Below are 20782 nucleotides of genomic sequence, written 5' to 3'. Positions count from 1 at the left end.
CAACAACTGTCCCAATGACTGTCACTCTTGAACTTTCATGCAGGAGTGATATTTGTTCAGTGAATGGAGGAGCAACGTACCGGAGATCTCTTCCAGACACCGGCCTCCATTCACTGTGAATGGGCAGTCACTGGAAGATGAACGACTAACTGTTTACACTGAACAAGAATGCAATCATTAGTGGCTTTGTTTAGGGAGGGGTAACATCACTCCTTAAAGAGAGCACCAAGAAGGTGAGTGAGGAGACTTATAAGGCCATCCATGCTCCTCTAGGTAATATGCAAATCCCACGTCATAGGCCTCTCACTAGCCAAGCCAGGATTCTACTGCACACTAATGAGGGGCAAAAACCAGAAACAGCTGTCTGTGTATGGATTCTGGCTTGGTTCTTAATTCCCAATCATTGCTCTACAGACCTGTATAAAGGGTCAAGCATTGATTTGAAGGAATGCTGCCATTCAACAGGTGGCGCTGCAGAGGTATTGTTCCAACTCCCTTATTTTGCTTTTTTTAAAGCTCACTGAACCGAAGCAACTATTAAGCGATTTCTTGCTTAGTATTCTGTTGGGTCTTGCTTTTACATGGGCCTACTACTGGTCAAAATTGCTCATTTGAGTGATTTTGTTCGGCCGATAGCCCATGTAGAAAAACGCTTATGCATGGGTTAGATTGTGATGGTTAGACAACTGGGTAAGGACATCTCCAAAACAGTAGGTATTCCCAGTACACAGTGGTTATTACCTACCAAAGGTGTTACAAGAAATTACAATCAGTAAATCAGTGTCAGGGTTATGGGCTCTCAAGGTTCATAGTTATGCATGGGTAGCACAGACTAACCAGTCTAGTCCAATCCCGCAGAAGAGCTATTGTACTATAAATTGCTAATAAAGTTACTTCTGGCTAGGACGGAAAACGAGAATGACTGCCTTAAGTTCTGTATGAACAGTCATACACAGCTGCCAATCCCTGATAGCTCCACCCACTGGACTCTTCCGCTGCAAATGAGCAAACATTTAAATGAATAAAATACAAGTTCTACTGAATCTTTTCCCATAAAATTATATATCTATCTGCTCAGCTCTTCCTGATCTATAACATGATGCATGTGGTTTGGACAGCATGTTCAAGCTGACAGATTCCGTTTAATTGCTGCCATAAAATTATACTCTTTATTATGATTTTCTAAAATTACCTGACAAACAAAATACAAAATACACATTAATAATTAAATTATTGGTATATAAAAAGGGCACAACATTTCTGATAAGGCAGCCAGTTCCGAATATCAAGCTAAGACCAACTTATGGTTTGTAGAAACTTACAGTCAGGTTTTTTTTACACCTCGAGCCAGAGGCTTAACTTGAAGCTTCTGGGCCCCAATGCAAAATCTGGAACAGGGCCCCAACTATAATGCTTTAGTCATAGTACTGGGCTCTCTATATGGAGTAAAAAGGCCTTATGGGCCCCCTTAGGCTCCTGGGCCCGGGTGCAACCGAATCCCCTGCATTCTCTATAGTTACGCCCCTGCCTTGAGCCTTCACCATGATGAGTTTATAGAAAGGGATATGCATATAACATAGATAAAGTCCTTACAATCCCCCTTATGCTGTACCTGCTACCTACGGGGCATTCGGTCCCAAAAGGGCATCCCCGCTCCACCACAGACTACTACTACAACTATTGCATCCTATATACCAGATAGATTTTCACCAAAGCATTTCCCCCTCTCTAATAAACAAGAGTGTTCATCAGGGGGTGTTAAATGAAAAATCAACGGGGGGAGCTGAAGCTGGGTTTCAGTAAGTGTGAATGGAATTCAGCCCTCCCCAGTGATAAGTGGTATCCAGATACAATACTTGTGGGATGTACTAGAAACACAAGCCCAGTCCATGATGGCTCCATCTACTGCTAACATCTTGGCTCCAGATAGAATAGGACACCTTCAGAGATTTTGTGGAGTTCATGCTTCCATGGCTTAAGGCTGATTTGATGGTATGAAGGGAGTTACACAATATTAGGCAGGTGGTTTAAATGTTATAGCTTATCAGTGTATGTGTACAAACAGGCCTCATATGCATAGCAAAGCCATGTTTATGGAGTAAATACTTCTGTAATTTGGTATCTAATAAAGCATATTACAATTCTGCTTGGAAAAATTCTGTATGAATCCATATGAAATCAGTCATAGAAACAGGGCCAATTTTAGGTTAGTTAATGTGTTTGGTAGTCCCTTCTATGGATGCTCCCCCCTCCTTATGGTGTACCATACAGTGCCCAAAAACACTGACTAATCAACAAGCTAGGGAATGTAAATGTATCCTGCGCAGTTGCCATTCGGTGGGTTTGGGCAGCAAGTGTGGGAGCAATAGCAAGGGAAGCTGAAAAAGTTAACCTCATAGATATAGGAAAATTGTCATAGTAATATAATCTGTAAGGCTGAAAAAAGAACATGAGGTAGAAGTCAGTTTTTCTCATTTTAAGGAAAAAATTCCTTCCTGACTCCAGAAGGGTTGTTGATCCAGAGATTATTCTGATTGCGATTTTTGAAGTAATCACTGACTATAACATGTAATATTGTTACACTCAAGAAAGGCGTCCAGGCTGCTCTTAAACTCTTTTATCGAATTCACCATCATGTCATCCTCAGGCAGAGAGTTCCATAGGCTCACTGCTCTTACAGTAAAGAACCCCTTTCTATGTTGGTGTAAAAACCTTTCTTCTAGACTTAAAGGATCCCACTTATTACAGCTACAATCAAAATAGACTATATAAATAGATAATGGGAGACATTTCTATATTGTCCCCTGATATATTTATACATCGTTAATTGATCGCTCCTTAGTTGTCTTTTTTTTAAACTAAATAACCCTAATTTTGATAGCCTCCCTGGGTATTGTAGTCTACCCATTCCATATAGTAATTTAGTTGAATGTCTTTGAACCCACTGAAGCTCTGACATGTCCTTGAGTGATGATGATTAACCATTCAGTTGTTGCCGACTCTGGGTCACCCTATGAATCATCTCTCACTATTTTCGTCTATTAAATACAGCTACTTTTAACTGGCAAATATTCATGCCAGTGTCTACCATTATTGTGTCTAACCAGTGACAACCTCTTCTTCGTGAACCACTGACAAATACCATCATGATATTTTTCTCCAGTCCATCTGCCCACATGATGTGTCTAATATAAGATAGTTTTGGTTTTGAAATCTTTGCCTGTAGGCACGTTTTTGGTGTGACTATCTAGAACTTCCTTGTTAGTGATTCTCGCTGTCCATGGGATGCGAAGCATTCTTCTCCAGCATCATAATTCAAAAGCGCCTAACTTCCCCCTGTTGTCCTTTTAAAATGTCCAGCTTTCAAAAGAAAGCAGAAGTTGCAATGGGAAAAATGATTGCATTTACAAGGCAGCACTTGCAATTATTTTACAATTATTTTTCCTTCTTGAGTACCGGTCCCCAAAACTGTACACAATATTCCATGTTTGGTCTGACCAGTGATTTGTAAAGAGGAAGAACAATGTTCTCGTCATGTACTGCTATGCCTGTTTTGATGCACCCCATGATCCTATTTGCTTGGCAGCAGCTGCCTGACACTGGTTGCTCTAGTTCAGATTACAGTTAACCATAACCGAGCCCTGTGGTCCCCCACTAGTGGCAGTGACCCAATCAGAGTGTGTACCATTTATAACCACCCTTTGCTTTCTATCGCTGACCAGGTACTTACCCACTTACATACATTCTCGCCCAGACCAAGCATTCTCATTTTATATACCAACCTTTTATGCGGTACAGTATCAAAAACTTTAGAATAGTGTTTAATAAGGTCAACTTAAGTAGAATATATATATACAGTATTGACCATTGATAGAAAAATGTCACAATTGCAGAAATTATCAGGATAGAGGCTAGTACTGTTGAGAATGCTAGAATGGCTATCTAGAAAACTGATAAATATACGTAAAGGTAGTTATATAGTCTCAATGTATGCCAGTGGAGTATAGCTATATACAGTATGTAACTGAAGAGTGTCACAGTTATTAGCGAGTTTTCAGAAAGACGCCTTTATATGTAAGCATGTCTTTATATGAAGAGTGTATTATGTAGACATGCCTTGTACGTAGAGATAATTTTACTTGGTAACTTCCGGCATGACTGGATCAACAGGGCAGTGGCGCACCATTCTGTGCTGACTGGGGAAGCACTCTGTGCAACTGCAAAGGTCATACACCCCTGATCACAGCCTTGCATACAGAGGTACTGTAGGACCCTACGGATGTCTATTATAGTTGTGGCACATATTGTCCACTGGCCACAATGTTAAAAAAAATTCCGTTTTTGCAATGGCCCACTGTATAGGAAAGACCACTCTTCTGTGTTGTCCTATAATTTTAAAAACCAGTGTACAGTATGTAAGCCCAATCTAAATTTGCACCCTTAAAATAGAAGTGTCTCCTAACCGCAGATTCCCCTGCGGTAGCCGTCTGGAGACCTCGAGATGCAATGTAATCCATTTGGTATATCCATGTTATGTCTCTCTCATATGCTGGATTCCGATAGCTAACATCTGTTTTTGAACCTTGATGCCGATGTCTGTTTGTATATTTGCAAAAACCAAATAAAACTTGATTTGAAAATAAAAAACAGTATGTAAGCTCAATGCTTGACACTCTTTTGGCCTCCTCTGGCAGGTGACATGTATGCTGCGCGCCTAGTCCCATTGTGGAACTCTCTGCCTGAGGACGTGGTGATGGCAAAATCCATTGAGGAGTTTAAGAGGGGACTTAATCGTCTTTCTAGAGTGCAAGGATATTACAAGACATAGACATTACGTGACCAGCAGGTTTGTAGTTCCGGGTCTTACATTTAGGTAGGAACTTTCAAAAGTTGATCCAGGGATTATTCTGACTGCCATTATGCAGTCGGGGATTAATTTTTACACCAAATGGACTAATTGGCTTCTGCCTCTTGGGGCTTTTTACCTTCTTCAGTATCAACAAGGAGATTGAAACAGGCTGAACTAGATGGACATTGTTTTCATTCAGCCTAACATACTATGTTGCTATGTATACACCAAGCATAGGGCATAGATGCAGTGTGCACTAAGCCAAAAATCATCTTAGGAACTCCCAGTGGTCTGTGGTTGGTTCTATAGAAAAGCCATATTGGGCCAGGTGTTTAAGCCATATGAAAAGATATTTAGCCATGTAAAAAAATATATAGCATTCACACACAACTGCTTGCAGTAGCTTGTCATTAATCACCATATACCATATTTCCAAAATAACAAAACATTTCTAACTGAAAATATCAAAAAGTTTATTAAAAGCTGTAAAAGTCTATTAGGCAAAAGCTGGCAAAAGGAAATGCAAGAACTTCAGTAAAGAAATAAGTGCACTTCATGTGCAGGAAATGTTTGCAATTATTGTAAATATATTTTGCAGTAGGGGGGTTCACAAAAAATAGGAATCAAAAGTATATATTATACCAGCATGGTGTATGTTAAACCCCAGGCAGCCTGCGACTTGGAAAGAATACCCAGGAGGCTTCTGTTCAGGTTTGACTCCTAAATAACCATATAAAAGCTTGAATGAACTCAACACAAACAGCGCATTCAACTGCAGCAGAAGTTATTCCTAAAGTAGGACATAATTGATGCCATTATTCCACAGTAATTGGTAAAAAAAAAACTTAAATGTGCCAGTCAATAGCAAAGAGGCAATAAAATATTAATACAATCCAAATATATTTTTAATACGTCTTTTAACATAGTTTTGGTGTGTTTCACGGTTTAGACAATTTCTGAATTCATTAAAGCAAATGTTCTTCTGAGGGAAATTGCAAGAACAGTTTACATTTAAGTTTAAGAACCCTTTTTATTTTCCAGCTGTTTATACACTATATTGTCCATTATTAATTTCATAGACCTACCGTAGCAATAATAGGGTGGACACCCAGAGAAAGACATAAGAGTCCGCATTAAAAATATTAATTATTTAGCTTGTCGCAAACAAGTATATTTATTGTAAGGGCATATGCATGTATCACCGGTTACCAAGTCATAAACAGTCCATAATTTTCTGCCTTTAGTTATATTCCATGTCTGTAGATAAGATTAGGGTAAAGTCATAATGCCAATAACCTAAAGAGAAACTCCAGAAAATAACATCAGGGCTTATTTACTATTAAAAAAACAACAGTTTTCTGGTGCAAGTTGCATAAGAAAACTGTCAAAACATGCCTTATGCCAAATTTACTATGTGTTTTAGACTCTTTGGACACTCTTCCTGCTATGTCCGACAAAAGGGCATTTCTTTGCCAAAGAGGAGGCATCACCTAATTGTGACTCCGTTGACCAAAAAATATGCCAAAAATGGTGTAATTCTGTACATAAAGTAAGGCCGGCTTCACATCTGCATCGGAACCTTCAGTTGGAAATTCCGTCGCAGGTCTGGCTAAAGATACTAGAAGCGCTCTTTCTTCCAACCAAAAGCCAGGCAGCTGGGTGGAAAGCAGGCTGACCCCCATTATAGAGGGGTCCATTCTGGCACTGTTCGGTTCCATGCAGAGCTGGAACAATTTGGCCACAGGGTCATTCCATGTCAGTTCAACCAACGCTCCCAGTCGACCATCTCAGATTTCAATGAAACTTTGCACAAAGATAGAACCTGACCCTACACTAAGATAGCCAAAATATTAGGCTTCAAAGTGCTTTGGTTCACGAGCTACAGGTCTTTATCTAGGGGGTTGTCATGTGATTACAGCGCGCAACCTGAAAAAAGTGGCGATTTCAATCCATTGCCAAGCCAGTTCTAATGACTCTAGAGCAATGAAACTTCACACACTAGGAGAACTTTTGGTGCTGAATCCAGCTAAGCTACTCAGACTGCCACTCTTATCATCATTCTGCCACCATTGCATGTCAAAGTAGCTGAAAAATTCTATCGCGCAAAATAAAACTCATATTTTAAGCAGTAATAACTCCTAATCAATGCAATCCAACTCAGCTCTGAATTTATCAATGTGTACTCCATAGAAATGTTTCTCATGATTCACATTATGGACCCAAAAGGATACACAGCTGTTAAGATACGAGTCAAAAATGGCAAAAAACATTTTTATGCAAATTTTTACCTTTTTTTCAGAGGCAAAAATCGGAATGTACTCCATTTTTTTTTGCTCTATTTGAAAGAGAATTCTTTGCTCTACAAGATTCGATGTTTTTCCCAGACAAACCAAGATGGCTTCACTCCTTCTCTGACTACTAGATGCACACTGTGCATTGGTAGTGCATCGGTAGTTGAAGACACGACATGCTGCTCTGATTGACTAGTGCTGCTATGGCTGATCAAACAAATTTGTAGTGTCTGAGGGCTCAGTCACATGGGTGTTTTTTCATGCGATTTTCTGTGCGCAAAACTGATGCGCACAAAAAAATCATGTGACCAAAGCCAGTGTCACGGCTGAAAAAAACGCTGCTAGCAGCGTTTATCAGCCCAAAGGGCTCGGTCACACGGGCACTGACCGCTATCCTCTGCCACAGCTGTGCCACAGCTGTGGCAGAGGAGAACGATGTTCCCCCATTGAATTCAATGGAGCCGTCAGTACAGCCATTGAAAGCAATAGGCTGCATTTAAAATCCCAGGCTGCTGAATGCGCTGCCTCTGATTGGTCACAACCCTCAGCCAATCAGAGGCAGCTCTCACTCACCCATTCATGAATTCATTAGCTGTCATTCAATAGCTGAAAGCTGCCTCTAATTGGTCACAGTGCTCAGCCAATCAGAGGCAGCACTCACTCACCCATTCATGAATTCATGAATAGGTGAGTGAGAGCTGCCTCTGATTGGCTGAGGGCTGTGACCAATCAGAGGCAGCCCATTCAGCAGGCGGGGATTTTAAATCCCCGGCTGCTGAATACTACAGAAAGCAGTTCAGGAAAAGAGCAGGTTGAATGCAGCTGATCTCCGGCAGCTGCAAAAAGGTGAGTATATATATTTTTTATTTTTTACACTTTTTTGGATGGTTTTCAGGGAAGGGCTTATATTTGAAGCCCTTCCCTGAAAATTAATACAGCGCTTGCGGGCAGCCCATTGCTTTCAATGGAGACGGCTGTATTGCCGACTCCTTTGACTTCAATGGGAGAACATCGTTCTTCTCTGCCACAGCTGTTACAGCTGTGGCAGAGGAGAACAATCTTTAGTATATGTTCTCAATGGGGTCGGCGCTGCTGCCGCCGGCCCCATTGAGTGCATTTACAAGAACAACGATTTGCGCAGAACGCAGTTACATGCATTCTGCGAATCGTTGTGTCATATAATTCTCGGCACATCCGCATGACAAACGGCCATGTGACTGATCCCATTGCAAAGCATTGGGTATATATATCTGCAGATCGCAAGCGCATCTGCAAATCGGGCAAAAAACGCCCGTGTGACTGAGCCCTTAGACTGCAGATGCACTACTAATACATAGTGTGCATCAAGTAGTTGGAAAAGTGGTGCTGCCATTTTGGTTTGTTCAGGGTCGATTTAAAAAAGAACATGAAAAGACTAGCAAAATTTACCATTTTCCCTAAACAAAACCTATGAAATTAATTGATATCAGCAATCTTAAGTAGATTATCTTAAATTGATATCTCCAATTTTAAATAATGCTAAAAACATTTAGCAAAAAACAGATTAAAATATTTTGGGTTGACTAAGAAAAATAAAAAGATCGCTTTTAGGTCACTTTCACATGGCAGTATTTTACATCAGTAATTGTCAGCCAAATGTACGAGGGCTGTAGAGGAACGAAGCACTGAATAGTTCAACTATGGACAGGATCAATAGGACATGGTGGCGGTACACAATACTCTTTATTTAAGTACATGAAACAAGTTACATGCACTTCAAATAAAGAATATCATACACCATTACCGTGCCCAATCGATTTATACATCCCCACGCTATAACATTGTTGTGTGAGACACAAGCATATCAGATGAGCACCTCATAACCTTTACTTTTATATTGGTGCCCTAGATGTCTCCACATGAGGCACCTGTCTCTTTCTCCTATATATATATAAACCTAGAAGTGGGTTCAGATAGCCACATCTGAAGTGTCCCATTGGTTTTAATGGGAATCCACACCACTGTGTATATGGTACAGATGAACTTAATTTGAAATCCAAGTGCGTAAAAAAAAGGAAGTGACTTGTCACTTCTTAATGCAAATCGCACATTGGAAAATCAACAAGTTAACCGAGCTGAATCCGCATGCAGCACTGCGGCTCAATGAAAATCCGCGCTAGAAATCCACGGCAACCTCCCATATTTCAGATTTTTCCAGTGCAGATTTAGCTCGTGTGAACATAGCCTTATCATTTTTCTCTCAGCAGGTTCCAATCATGGTTTTGGCTTAAAATACTGTAGTGTGAAAGTTTCCAAAGAATGAGGCATTACAAAAGTTTACATTTTCCTTTGGGCATGAAGGTTAAAAACACTGAAGTCATGAAAGAGTAAAAGAGGTTTTCCATGCAAATACTATTAATGACCTATCCTTAGACTAGCTTATCAACAGTTGATCTGCTGGGGTACGGCGCTCGATCGCAAGCACTACAATTCACAGGAGTTGGAACAGAATCAGTTGGCTCCACCCCTTGTGTAGTGCCTGGAGCTTGTATTTGCAGGCGGCGCAGCTCTCATTAAAATCAATTATTTCTGCGGCTGAAATTACAAGAGCAGGTCACTGCACATGAGTTGGAGCCCACTGCTTTCGCTCCGATCCCCGTGTATTGCAGTGCTGACAGTTGGCACACGATCAGTTGATCGTCCAAGATACCAAGCGGTAGACCTAAGCCAATAAAATATTGTTGACTTATCATGAGGATAGGTCATCAACTGTATTTGCATGGAAAATCCCCTAAAGCCCTAGCTTGAAAACTGAATTAAAAGTTGATAGGTTAATCTGGTTGTAGCATCTACCAGAAACCACCAACGCCATTTCAAAGAGTTTTGAGTTCAGTCCTTAAAACAAAATGACCCATGTTACATACTTACATCAATTCCATCCAACTTCTGAATGAAGCTGCTGCTGACTGACTGCAAGGCAACCTGAGGCCAGGAATGGAACCAGTCTATGGCAGTACAGTTTACCAAGGCAGGGAATCTTCTTGCTCTAGTCCTTAATGTGAATCCCACAGGTGAAAAGCACAGTACTATCTGAGACACAGCAAAGCAGAGACATTTTACAAAATGAAGCTAGTGAGAAAGAACAATATAAACCAAAAGTTGTGCAGTATTGGTCCACTTTAAAAGTTAATAGCTCTAAAACTCAAGTGTTTTTTCTTTATCGTAGGAGTGAGAGGTTTGGGTGCAGTCGGGCTAGCATAGTAACATAATACGTTATTACTCCTTTGTATGACCACAATGCTTTGATCTGGAGAATGTACATAGAATAAGCATACATTTGAAGGGTAATTCCTGAAATGGGAATTTCTTCTTAAAGTGACCCTCAGGGCCTGGACAAACAAAAATGGCCAAACAACTTCTCTCACTATTTGAGGCACATTGTGTATAGTATGAGTAGTCTAAGACACTAAATTTTGCTCCTACTGGCCAGTGCTGTTCACATAGGCAGCACTAGTTAGTCAAAGCAGGTGTAGGGTCTTAGACTACCAATGCATACTAATGCACAGTGTACATCACGTGATCACAGAAGTGGTTTGGCCATCTTTGTTTGTCTAGGTCCAGATGTATGCATGCTGCTATTTGGGGGTCTTAATAGGGTGGTCCAAAGGTATGGAGACACCTAAATAAATGGAAAACGGTAGTTGGGAACGCGATCCTGTGTGTGGCATATTGATAAGGTGATGGGGCAAATCTGTAGGGGGCAGTGTCCAACACGGCAGCCATTTTGAAATCTGCCATCTTGTTACCAAGTCGATATTTTCAAATGTAAAGGGGTGCATGTGACATAAATATCTGATAGAAGTATTTGGTGAGGAATCCAAATCTGTGCTTAAATGTCGTGCACCTTTATTCCTGACAAAGTTAGTAACAATTTGTCCATGAAATAAAACACAACAATGACCCACTACAGGATATGCTCCTCGTTATTTAGGATTGTCAAGGCTATCTTCTTCCCCCATTTATGATGCACTGAGAGAAACACCTCAGGAGAAATGCTTGCAGAGTCCTCCAGAATCAACTATTACATGTGCGCCCCACTCTGGATGTTCATTGTGTAAATCCTATACTTGACATCCCCCCACAGTTAGAAGTCCAAGGGGGTGAGATCCAATGAGCGTGGAGGCCACTCCATTGGTCCATGACATCCAATTCACTTCTGATCCAAAAACTCACAGACATCACGTCAATAACGTGGGGGTGGCACTATCCTGTTGAAAGAACACTGGGAATGTGCCATCTTAATTGCACAGTGATGGGAAAACCTCATCACGTAACAAATGAGAAGTGGGGCCACTATCTTTGTACCCCACGAACTGAACAACACCATGCCTTTTTGTGCGCCAACCATCTCAGAGGGAAATGTCCAGTATGGGTTTGTGTTGAACCTTTAGCAAAGATTTTATTTGTTCACTTTCCCCTTCATGTAAACAGTTTGTTTAATCACTGAACAGTACCATCCCTGTGAAATGTGGGTGCCATTACAATTGTTGTGGCACACAGATTCAACATAACGATCAGAATCATCTTCATTAAGATGATACAGCAACTGGATCTTGTACAGGTGCAATTTGTGCATAGCGAGTATCCGCCAAATGGCGGTTCAACTCACCCAGCTCTCCAGTGACAGACACTGGGTGCTACGATATGGGCTCTTGCATAAGGATGCCAGGATGGCCATTCTTGTTTCTTTGTCTGTGGAAGTTTTGTTACATCCACATTTTTGGCAGGTCCAACAGAGAACCTATTTGGCGAAATTTGGCAAGCAATTTTACAACTATGCAATGGCAGATGGGTGGTCTGCTACGGTGCTGACCATTGAAATTCGTTGCAATGACTCAGGTACTGCACTCCCCGAAGATCAGCACAATCTCTGTCATCACAATCTCTGTGTGTTAATCTCGCAGCCATACATGTGTCTATAACAGAGAAAATTGATAACACCTTTGGCTGGAATAAAGATATTTAAGCACAGATTTGAATTCTGCATCATATTCTCTATCAGATACATATGTCACATGCACCCCTTCCCAGTTGAAAATATTGACTTGGTTCCAAGATGGTGGCTTTCAAAATGGCCGCTGTGTTGGACACCGCCCCTTACAAATTTGTCCCAAATTTTTAGCAACATGCCACACACTAGATAGCATTCCCAATCACCATTTATTCAGGTGTCTCCATACTTTTGGTCTATCCTGTATTCTTCTGTTTGTTATAACTTACTACAAACAGGAACAAATGTAAACATTTCCAAACGACGAAAGATTTCTGGAACATTTTTTTTACCTGCACTGGAATTAATTTCTATTAGGCCTTAGTCAGACGGGCGTTTTTTGCCGCGATTTGCGCATGCGCATGCGTCCGGCGATTTTATAAAACCATTGCTTTGCAATGGTATCGGACACATGAGCGCTTTTTATGCGCTCGTCCGATAAATTATAGAACAGAAATCGCAGATTGCACCTATCTGCGATCTGCGATTCCTGTTCTCTTCTCTATATGCGCTCAATGGGGCCGGCGGCAGCAGCGCCGACCCCATTGAGAACATATAGAAGACAAATCATTCTTCTCTGCCACAGCTGTAACAGCTGTGGCAGAGAAGAACGATGTTTGCCCATTGAATTCAATGGAGCCGGCAATACAGCCACCTCCATTGAAAGCAATGGGATGCCGGCGAGCGCAGGATGAATTGTCGGGAAGGGCTTAAATATATAAGCCCTTCCCTGCAATTCATCCAGAAAAGTGTTAAAATAAAAAATATATACATACTCACCTGCTCCCGGCAGCCGGAGTTCCGTGCGGCCATACTGCAGTGGGTGTGAAGGGGGTGTGAGTCAGACCTGCCCCCTGATTGGCTCAGCGCTCAAAGCATATTCTTTGCTTAGCTATTGTTCATGTGTATTTTGACTTGACTCCTGATTCTGATCCTGAGCTTTGCTTTGTTTCTGGTTTAGGCTAATGCCTGTCCTTCATACTTGTCACCTGGTTTCTGTGTTTCTTCTGCTGCTATCGACTCCTAACTTGCCTTCTGAATAAAGTCCCATCTCAACCTCCAGCTTATTGCACCCTAACTGTTTTCTGTTGATGACCACTGGCTACGTTCTGAGGTTATCTACAAATTCTTCACTACCGCAAATCCACTACCAATTGATATCTATTCTGGGGACTGTGACCTGGGAATCTAAAAAAGTTTATACCAAGGGGTTGTACATGAAAGCAAGTTATACACAGGATAGGGAATATCTTGCTGATTGGTGGTCGGTTCAACCACTGGGACCACCACCAATCATGAGAACAGGAGTATGGTGCATACAAGAATGAACGGATTGGTGATAGGCTATGAACTCTGCTACTACATTTATTTAAATTCCAGGTGCCCCACTGAAATAAATGGAGCAGCAGTGCACATGTGTGGCCACCACTCTGTTCATTCCTGGATGCGCCAAACCTCTATTTTCGGGACTGGAAAGGGTCTTCGACCTTGAACGAACAGCAGGTTAATCCCAATCCCAAGGATAGGGGATAACTTTCTCTAGTGGCACAATACCTTTAAGGCTAAAGGATGAAGACACTCGTTAGACTAGTCAACACCAAACAAATTGCAGCTTAGAGGCTCCACTTCCCTAGTGACAAACATAACAACGATGAGGGAAAGACTTGATGCCTTGACTGTTATTTGACTCCAGTTATTTGCCTTTTGTGATCTTGACTATTTAACCGAGGTATAAAATTAGATCTTTCTTTAGCTTGATTCTTTGCTATCACAAATGTGTTGTAACACTGCCGGTAGCATGAAGATGAAGTGTAAATGTTATTAGGATGATGACGGCTGCTCCACTTTGTATTCTGTTCATGCCTGTTAAGTTATTTAAACTCATAAACACTTTTACAATGTGACAGCGATAATACATTACACACAGACTGCCCAGCAGAGGATGTGCCTACTTCTAAAAAGCTATGAAAAGACCTCAATAATTCATTTTTCCGCATGTGATCAGTGGACTCTGTGAGCTGCACTTAAAAGCATCCATGAGATAAAAACGCTGAAGGCAAGACTTGGGGAGGCTATTATGCTTCCGTCCCCTCCCCCAGATTTCACACACTTTCATGGCTCCATGTGAACTCTGCACAGTGGGAATGGTTCAAACTTCAATCCACAACTTGATCAATGGAAAACATAGTGCTAATAGGTGCCCAAACCACAAAAATAGGGTGCCTTGATTCTATTTTTCAGGTCTTTTTTTTTTTTTTTTTACAAAAGTACAGACTGTGAAAAGAAGAGAGCTGGGCACTATAGATAATAAACTACTATGCGCTTTGAAACAGAGGTAAGCAATTTTGTTTTAATGGGGTTGGAGAACCACAAGTTCCAGTAGAGTGAGATAAGGAGACTTGTAGATCAATATCCACTAGACAGCTACAATGTAGCTATTTTTATTCTATAGAATATGATAAGATGTTTTTAAAGTTGAATTTAGCTTTAATGGAAGGTGAAGGAGCAATGATGAAGGATTTGGAGGAGAACATACAGGACTTTATAACAGAAACAGACATCTTCCCAAATGAAAAAAAAATGTATGCTCTTTTTCCAAAAACAGTGCTTCACCTTTTCACAGGTCTGGCTGCAATTCACTCAATGAAGCTGCGCTGCAATTCGAGACTCAACCTAAGCCCAGCTGTGGCACCTTTTCTGGAAGAAAACAGTGTTTTTCTAATCCAGTATAGGGCCTTTATAGAAAAGCTAAGTGATTCAGCTCTTTCATGTTAGCTCTCTGGGAAGCTGATGCACAGGTCAATAGTGGAACTCAAGAGTTTTGCTCCATACATCTATATGGGGTTGTTTCCGCAGCATGTATATGAATTTCTGCAAATCCTATTCAGATTATTGAGACAGCTGAAGATAATTCTGCAGCAAATCGGCTCTACACCATAACTGTATACCTTTTATTATCAGTCTTTATTACTAACTATAGATCCCAAGACCGCTTGCCGGTCCTCACTTCCTGTATGACTAAAACGGACGAAATATCGGTATAAATGTAGTACAGTGCTTATTTACTCAGTGTGATAGAAGCAAAGAAAAAAATGAGTAGAACAAACCCACAGTGTAAATGGGCCCTAAAACAAAGGTAAAGGCCTTGGGCAGTGGGCATTGTCTATTGAACGAGTATCTTTCGCCAGTATCTTTTTATGGCTAATGTCCATTTAGCTATGATTTGATGCTAATGCCTGCTATATCAACGTTTTATGTATTCCAATTTTACTATATATGTATATTTTTTTTATTATCATTACTCATATAGCTTAATCTTACATTTATTTTGCTTTATATCTTCTAGGATTATTCTAAAATTGTTTTAATTTTTTTATGCATTTCAGTGCTACTTTATCCTTAACCTCTTAAGGACCAGGCTGCTTTGTACCTTAAGGACCAGACACTTTTTAGGGATTTTACCCATTTGGTGGTTTTACTGCCTTATTTTTTTCCTTTAGCTACAAATATTATTTTTGCTGCGTTTTTTTTTCCGTGACATATAGGGCGATTTTTAAAATATCTTTTTCACTGACTTTTTTCCCGTTTTTTTGTTTTATTGGGGGTAAAAAGCTAAATTTTTTTTAAATTAGCATATTTATGCTAAAATAAAGTATAGGATCGGGTTTCTTTATTTGTTTTGGATGTTTTGATATATAATATGTATGGTTTTGGATTACAGGGCATTTATAGCGTCGGTTTTGGGTTATTTTCTTTCTTATGTACATATTGTTGTTTTACTCTGTAATTTTGTTTTACTGATGTATGTAATTATGTTTTTTTTTACTATCTATGTCCCCATGACGTCCTGTAAGACCTCTGGGGGACATTCACATGTTTTGGGGTTTTTTTATTTGACATTTTCCCACTGTAGCTGGGGCATCCATAGGAGCCCCAGTTACAGGGAAAATCAACCCTTGTAATGACATTAGTCACTGGCAGAGCTGGCCAGGGTTTAGTATGACCCTCCAGCTCTGCTGTAGCAGGGAACCCCGGTGGTCACAGGAACCTGTAGTGAAAGCTACACTTCAGCTTTCACTTTCTAGTACACAGTGCTCAATGAGCGCTGTGTACTAGGGGAAGGAAAAGGCAGAAAGGGTTAAAAACCCCTCCTGCCCTCTCCTCTGGGTTATCAGCTGTTACTAACAGCTGACAATCAGTCCTGTCTCTGATTAATTGCAGAGCCAGGAGGCTTAAAGCGCCGCCGTAATTTTACGATCGGCGGGGCTGTAAGCCCAGGACCAAGTGCTGTATATTTACTGTGTTTGGTCTTTAATGGGTTAAATTGTATCATACTTTCGTTTATTGCATTACACATTTTATTTGTATTGCATTTTTTTTATTTTACGCTCATTTGTATGTATTTGCTCTCCTTTTAATCTTTATATTTATCCGTCTTTCCTGATCCTTACTACTTTTGTCTATCCCTCCCCTAACTTGTCCTTTTTATTACCTGTCCCAGCTTAACTGAGGAAGGGGTTAAACCCCAAATCACAATTTATTGCTGTTTTTAAATAAATAAGACATAATGTTCCACCTCCTCTCGCCTCCTATATGTCTGTGGAAGTTTGCGCCGTTTCGTCAGGTTTTTCTTCCACCTGAACATATCCATTTGTTTACTCAGCATATCATCTATGAAAGGCAATGCTAAAAAATCCTTATTCCAGAGAACAATTACCTAAATTCATTATATTGATCTTTGTTTTTTCTTTTCAACAACATGTTTTTTTTCACTACGTAATTAAAATTACATCCAGCCCATTTTCATTTCTGTGCAAAGTATTTTCACATTACAAAAAAGGGAAAGAGCTCAGAGCCCATCCTTCTAAATCAAAAAAATGAATAAATAATGATAATTCCTGATTTTATAGTTTAGTTGGGTGTGCGGGAACAGATGGAAGGTTAGATATTCTTGTAAGGAAGCCTGCGACTCCCACAATGCACAATACACATCTCCTTATCAAGCAATAGCAGCACTCATCCTGAAACAAGACCAATAAATCCTAAACCGCATCACATCTTTTGGTTTTGTTTTTTATTTCTATAGAAATCCAAAAATAGCGTGCGCAAAATAAAACTATTTGTTTCACCTGTGATCACGTTTAGAGGATTGTAAAAAAATTGTAACGATCTATCATTAAGATATCAGAGTGAAGTAGCCAGGACTGGGACATCAGCAATCATCTCTCACTTCCAAGAGATTTTTTTTTTTTGTCGTCATTTACATTTCCATTATTTCATACTCGCCTTTAGTTGTCGCCGGATTCTATCAATAAAGAACTGCCAGCAATTCTCTCTTGAATCCGGGAGACCAAGGGCACGCAGCTCCATCCTGCATGAAGAGATGATAGTGTCCATCTCCTCTTCACTAAAGAGATCCGGGATGTCACCTGCACAAGACACACAACACATACGTACAGCTTCTTCCAGCATAAAGTATCAGGCATTTACTATCTATGATAGATCAATTTTAATTGCTTCAAAATGAAAATGAAAACCACCTTTAAACATAAGTTCTGAGTCATGCTCTTCTGTACTCTCTTATTAAACATTCTAACAGACATTTTTTCTTAGATTAGCTAAAACGTGGCGATACCAAAATAAATTACGTCTTGCTAACATGAAAACAATTAGTGCTAAAATGTCAATCAGTCACAAGCTTTTTTCCATTAGACGTTAATCCGCATTCTAAAGTGTATGATCACACATGGTGGAGTAAATCCGCAAAAACAGTTCCCATGGTGTGCATACCGTAGCGCCTACACGTTTCTAACGTTAGCGTTCTAAGTTTGTTTTTATGGATTAAGAAATAAAAGCTACATTTTTAAGGAAGTGCTGGAATATTTTGTATTCATTCTAGAGTGGCACAATTACCAGCGGTCCGTTTGGTTTCCCTTAAACTCGTGTGAATTGAATTAAGAAGAATGGGTGAGCTGATGTCTTTCCATTTGGAGTAAAACTGCATCAAAATCTGTGTGCAAATTTTATTGACGATTTTGACGTGGATTTTCATAACAGAATTTACTCATTCTATTGCAGTGAATGAAGTCCGCTTTTCCGCAACAGGTAGAGCTATTTTTCACTGTGAGTGAATGGGTTTTGCTAAAACCCCATTCACTTACATTGTACTGTGCATGGTTCCAAATATTTAGCATGCATTCCACAGACGAAATTGCTCAACAATGCAGCAGTGTGTGAATTCACTTTTAAGGTTCATTTTACATGATGATTATCACCCAAATAATTGCTTGAAACCAGTGATTTTTGTCCACAGTCGTCACTTTGTTTCACCTCACTTAATTGAAGCAACTAGTGTAAAGGACCATTTACACACAACGATTATCACTCAAAATTTGTTCAAACGAGCGAAAGTGAGAGGTAATCGTTACGTGTAAATGCACGACCCTTGTTCACTATTTGTTCAGATGTCGCTTATCGACGAGTTTCAGTCTGCATAAAAATAGTCCTTAGGTAGTTCAATATTCCTTCCATTTGAGTGTCATTTGCTTGAAAGACTAAAAGACTTGAGGGGATTATTTACCTTGCTAAACACAATGACTACTGGTTTACTCATGCTGGCAAAAGACAATGGATTTTCTTCACACTAATTAAAATCCTGCTGGCCAGAGTTTTGCTCCCATAAACACACTCCAACCCAATCAAACAACTTATACAGTGTTTACTTTAGCTAATGAGGGAAATAGAGAGGATTTTAAGTGATTATCTGTTTGAATGCACAGCATTTTATGCAAAAAACGTGTTAACTCGTACACTCGTTCAGCCATTCAAGCAATTATCGTTGTGTGTAAAAGGGCCTTTAGTAGCAGTTGTTCACTCTTTAAACATGTAAGGTGCACTGTTCATACACAATCCTCTACTTCTGTGTCTGGCAGGCAAGGACGTCATCCTATGCTCCCTGTTCACTGAACTTACATTTATTCTCTTCCAACACTCCTAGGGTTATTTGCTTCTGGGCCTCCTGCTCAGCTAATGCATCTTTTCTAATCAGCGCCCTGTATAGCTGCCCTGGGCCTTTGAGACAATGCTGTAGTGTTGTTGTGTGATTCGTGTCCATAACTCCATTTTTAGCTACTGCTCCAGCGGTTTCCTTGCTACCTTGCTTTCTGCTCATGTTCTGTGTCCTCTGTTTGTGTATCCTGCTGTCTGTTATCCTCGTGAGTCTGTTTCTCTGTTTATCATTGTTAGCCTGAACCTCCTTTGTTCCTGTACACCCCAGTATTGTTCTGTCATTTGTTTTATAGGTGTTCTGTCCTGTTAGGGTCAGTCAGCACCTAGAAGAAGACCGTGGGGGCGTCCTTATTGGGACGAGTGCTCCGCTAATAGGCTGGTTATTAGTTCAGGGCAAAATACTTTCCCTAGTTTCCATCTGCATACGGGGTTCGTACATCTGGTATCTTACCTCCCACTCTGGGGTCGTCTGTCAACCGTACTGGACTGGATCATCACCTACCCAGTAGGTTGACACAGTGATTCCACATCCACAGTCATTACAAAACGACTGCCTGTTTGCAATGAATGGAGGTGAGTGGCCAGAAGAGATCTGCTAAGTCTCCATTCGCTGAACAACTATTACTCTACCCTCTCCAATCCATCCTGAATGCGGCAGCCAGGCTCATCTTCCTGTCCAGCCGCTACTCGGACGCCTCTGCCCTGTGCCGGTCACTGCACTGGCTGCCCGTTAAATACAAAATTCAATTTAAACTCGCCACCTTCATCCACAAAGCCCTCCACAGTGCAGCGCCCCCCTACATCGCCTCCCTCATCTCAATCCATCAACCAGCCCGGGCTCTCCGCTCTGCTAACGAAACCAGATTGAGCGCCCCTTTAATTCGAACTTCTCATTCCCGCCTCCAAGACTTCTCCAGAGCAGCACCGGTCCTCTGGAACGCACTACCAAAGGCTACCCGAGCAATCCAGGACTCGCAGAACTTCAGGCGTGCTCTAAAAACGCACCTCTTCAGGGAGGCATACCGCATTCCCTAAACAAACCCCTTTGTACTCCGCCTGATAACATGCTCCCTGACCTACTGACTGCAATCCCTGCTAGCCATCATAAACCACTCCTGCAGTCATACTGTTTCTGCTGTCACATGGCTAAATGTCTGACCATTGTCTATGTGTATATCACCCCTCACTCTCCACCTCGCCATACAGTGCATATCTCCAGCCCCTTTACCTTCTGTATCACCCCATTACTTGTAGTATGTAAGCTCGTTGGAGCAGGACCCGCACCCCTATTGTTTCCATCAATTGATTACTATGTAACCATGGTTCTGTAATGTTTGTACTTTTGTCTTTCTGTATCCCCTGTCTATGTAAGCGCTGCGGAATATGTTGGCGCTATACAAATAAAGTTTATTATTAAAGTTTATTATTACTCTTGAGTGAAAGGAGTGGCAGCTGTTAGGATGAAAGTTGTCTCAAGTAAAAGTACTTTTAGGGTGAATTTGCACATCAGTCGTGGATTTGCTGCAGAATTTCAGTTGTAAATAGCATACCAAAATTTCACGATTAAGTATAGTACAATATAAGTGAATGGGGTTTTAGAAAATG

The 20782-nt window shown here is 40.7% G+C and overlaps 1 protein-coding gene across 1 annotated transcript in view; it reads right to left on the bottom strand.

The window, feature by feature from the left end:
• Positions 1–20782, bottom strand: part of LOC136577884 (dynein axonemal heavy chain 11-like) — a 390521-nt gene that overhangs the window by 166795 nt on the left and 202944 nt on the right. The window contains exons 47-48 of the mRNA XM_066577803.1: positions 17452–17598; positions 10048–10205 (exon numbers count right to left, since the gene is read on the bottom strand). Coding sequence (XP_066433900.1) covers positions 10048–10205; positions 17452–17598 — 305 coding nt within the window. The remainder of the gene's footprint in view (positions 1–10047; positions 10206–17451; positions 17599–20782) is intronic.

This window comes from Eleutherodactylus coqui, chromosome 8 (assembly GCF_035609145.1).
Source record: "Eleutherodactylus coqui strain aEleCoq1 chromosome 8, aEleCoq1.hap1, whole genome shotgun sequence".
Classification (NCBI taxonomy): domain Eukaryota; kingdom Metazoa; phylum Chordata; class Amphibia; order Anura; family Eleutherodactylidae; genus Eleutherodactylus; species Eleutherodactylus coqui.
This window is presented reverse-complemented; position numbering and strand designations above follow the sequence as displayed.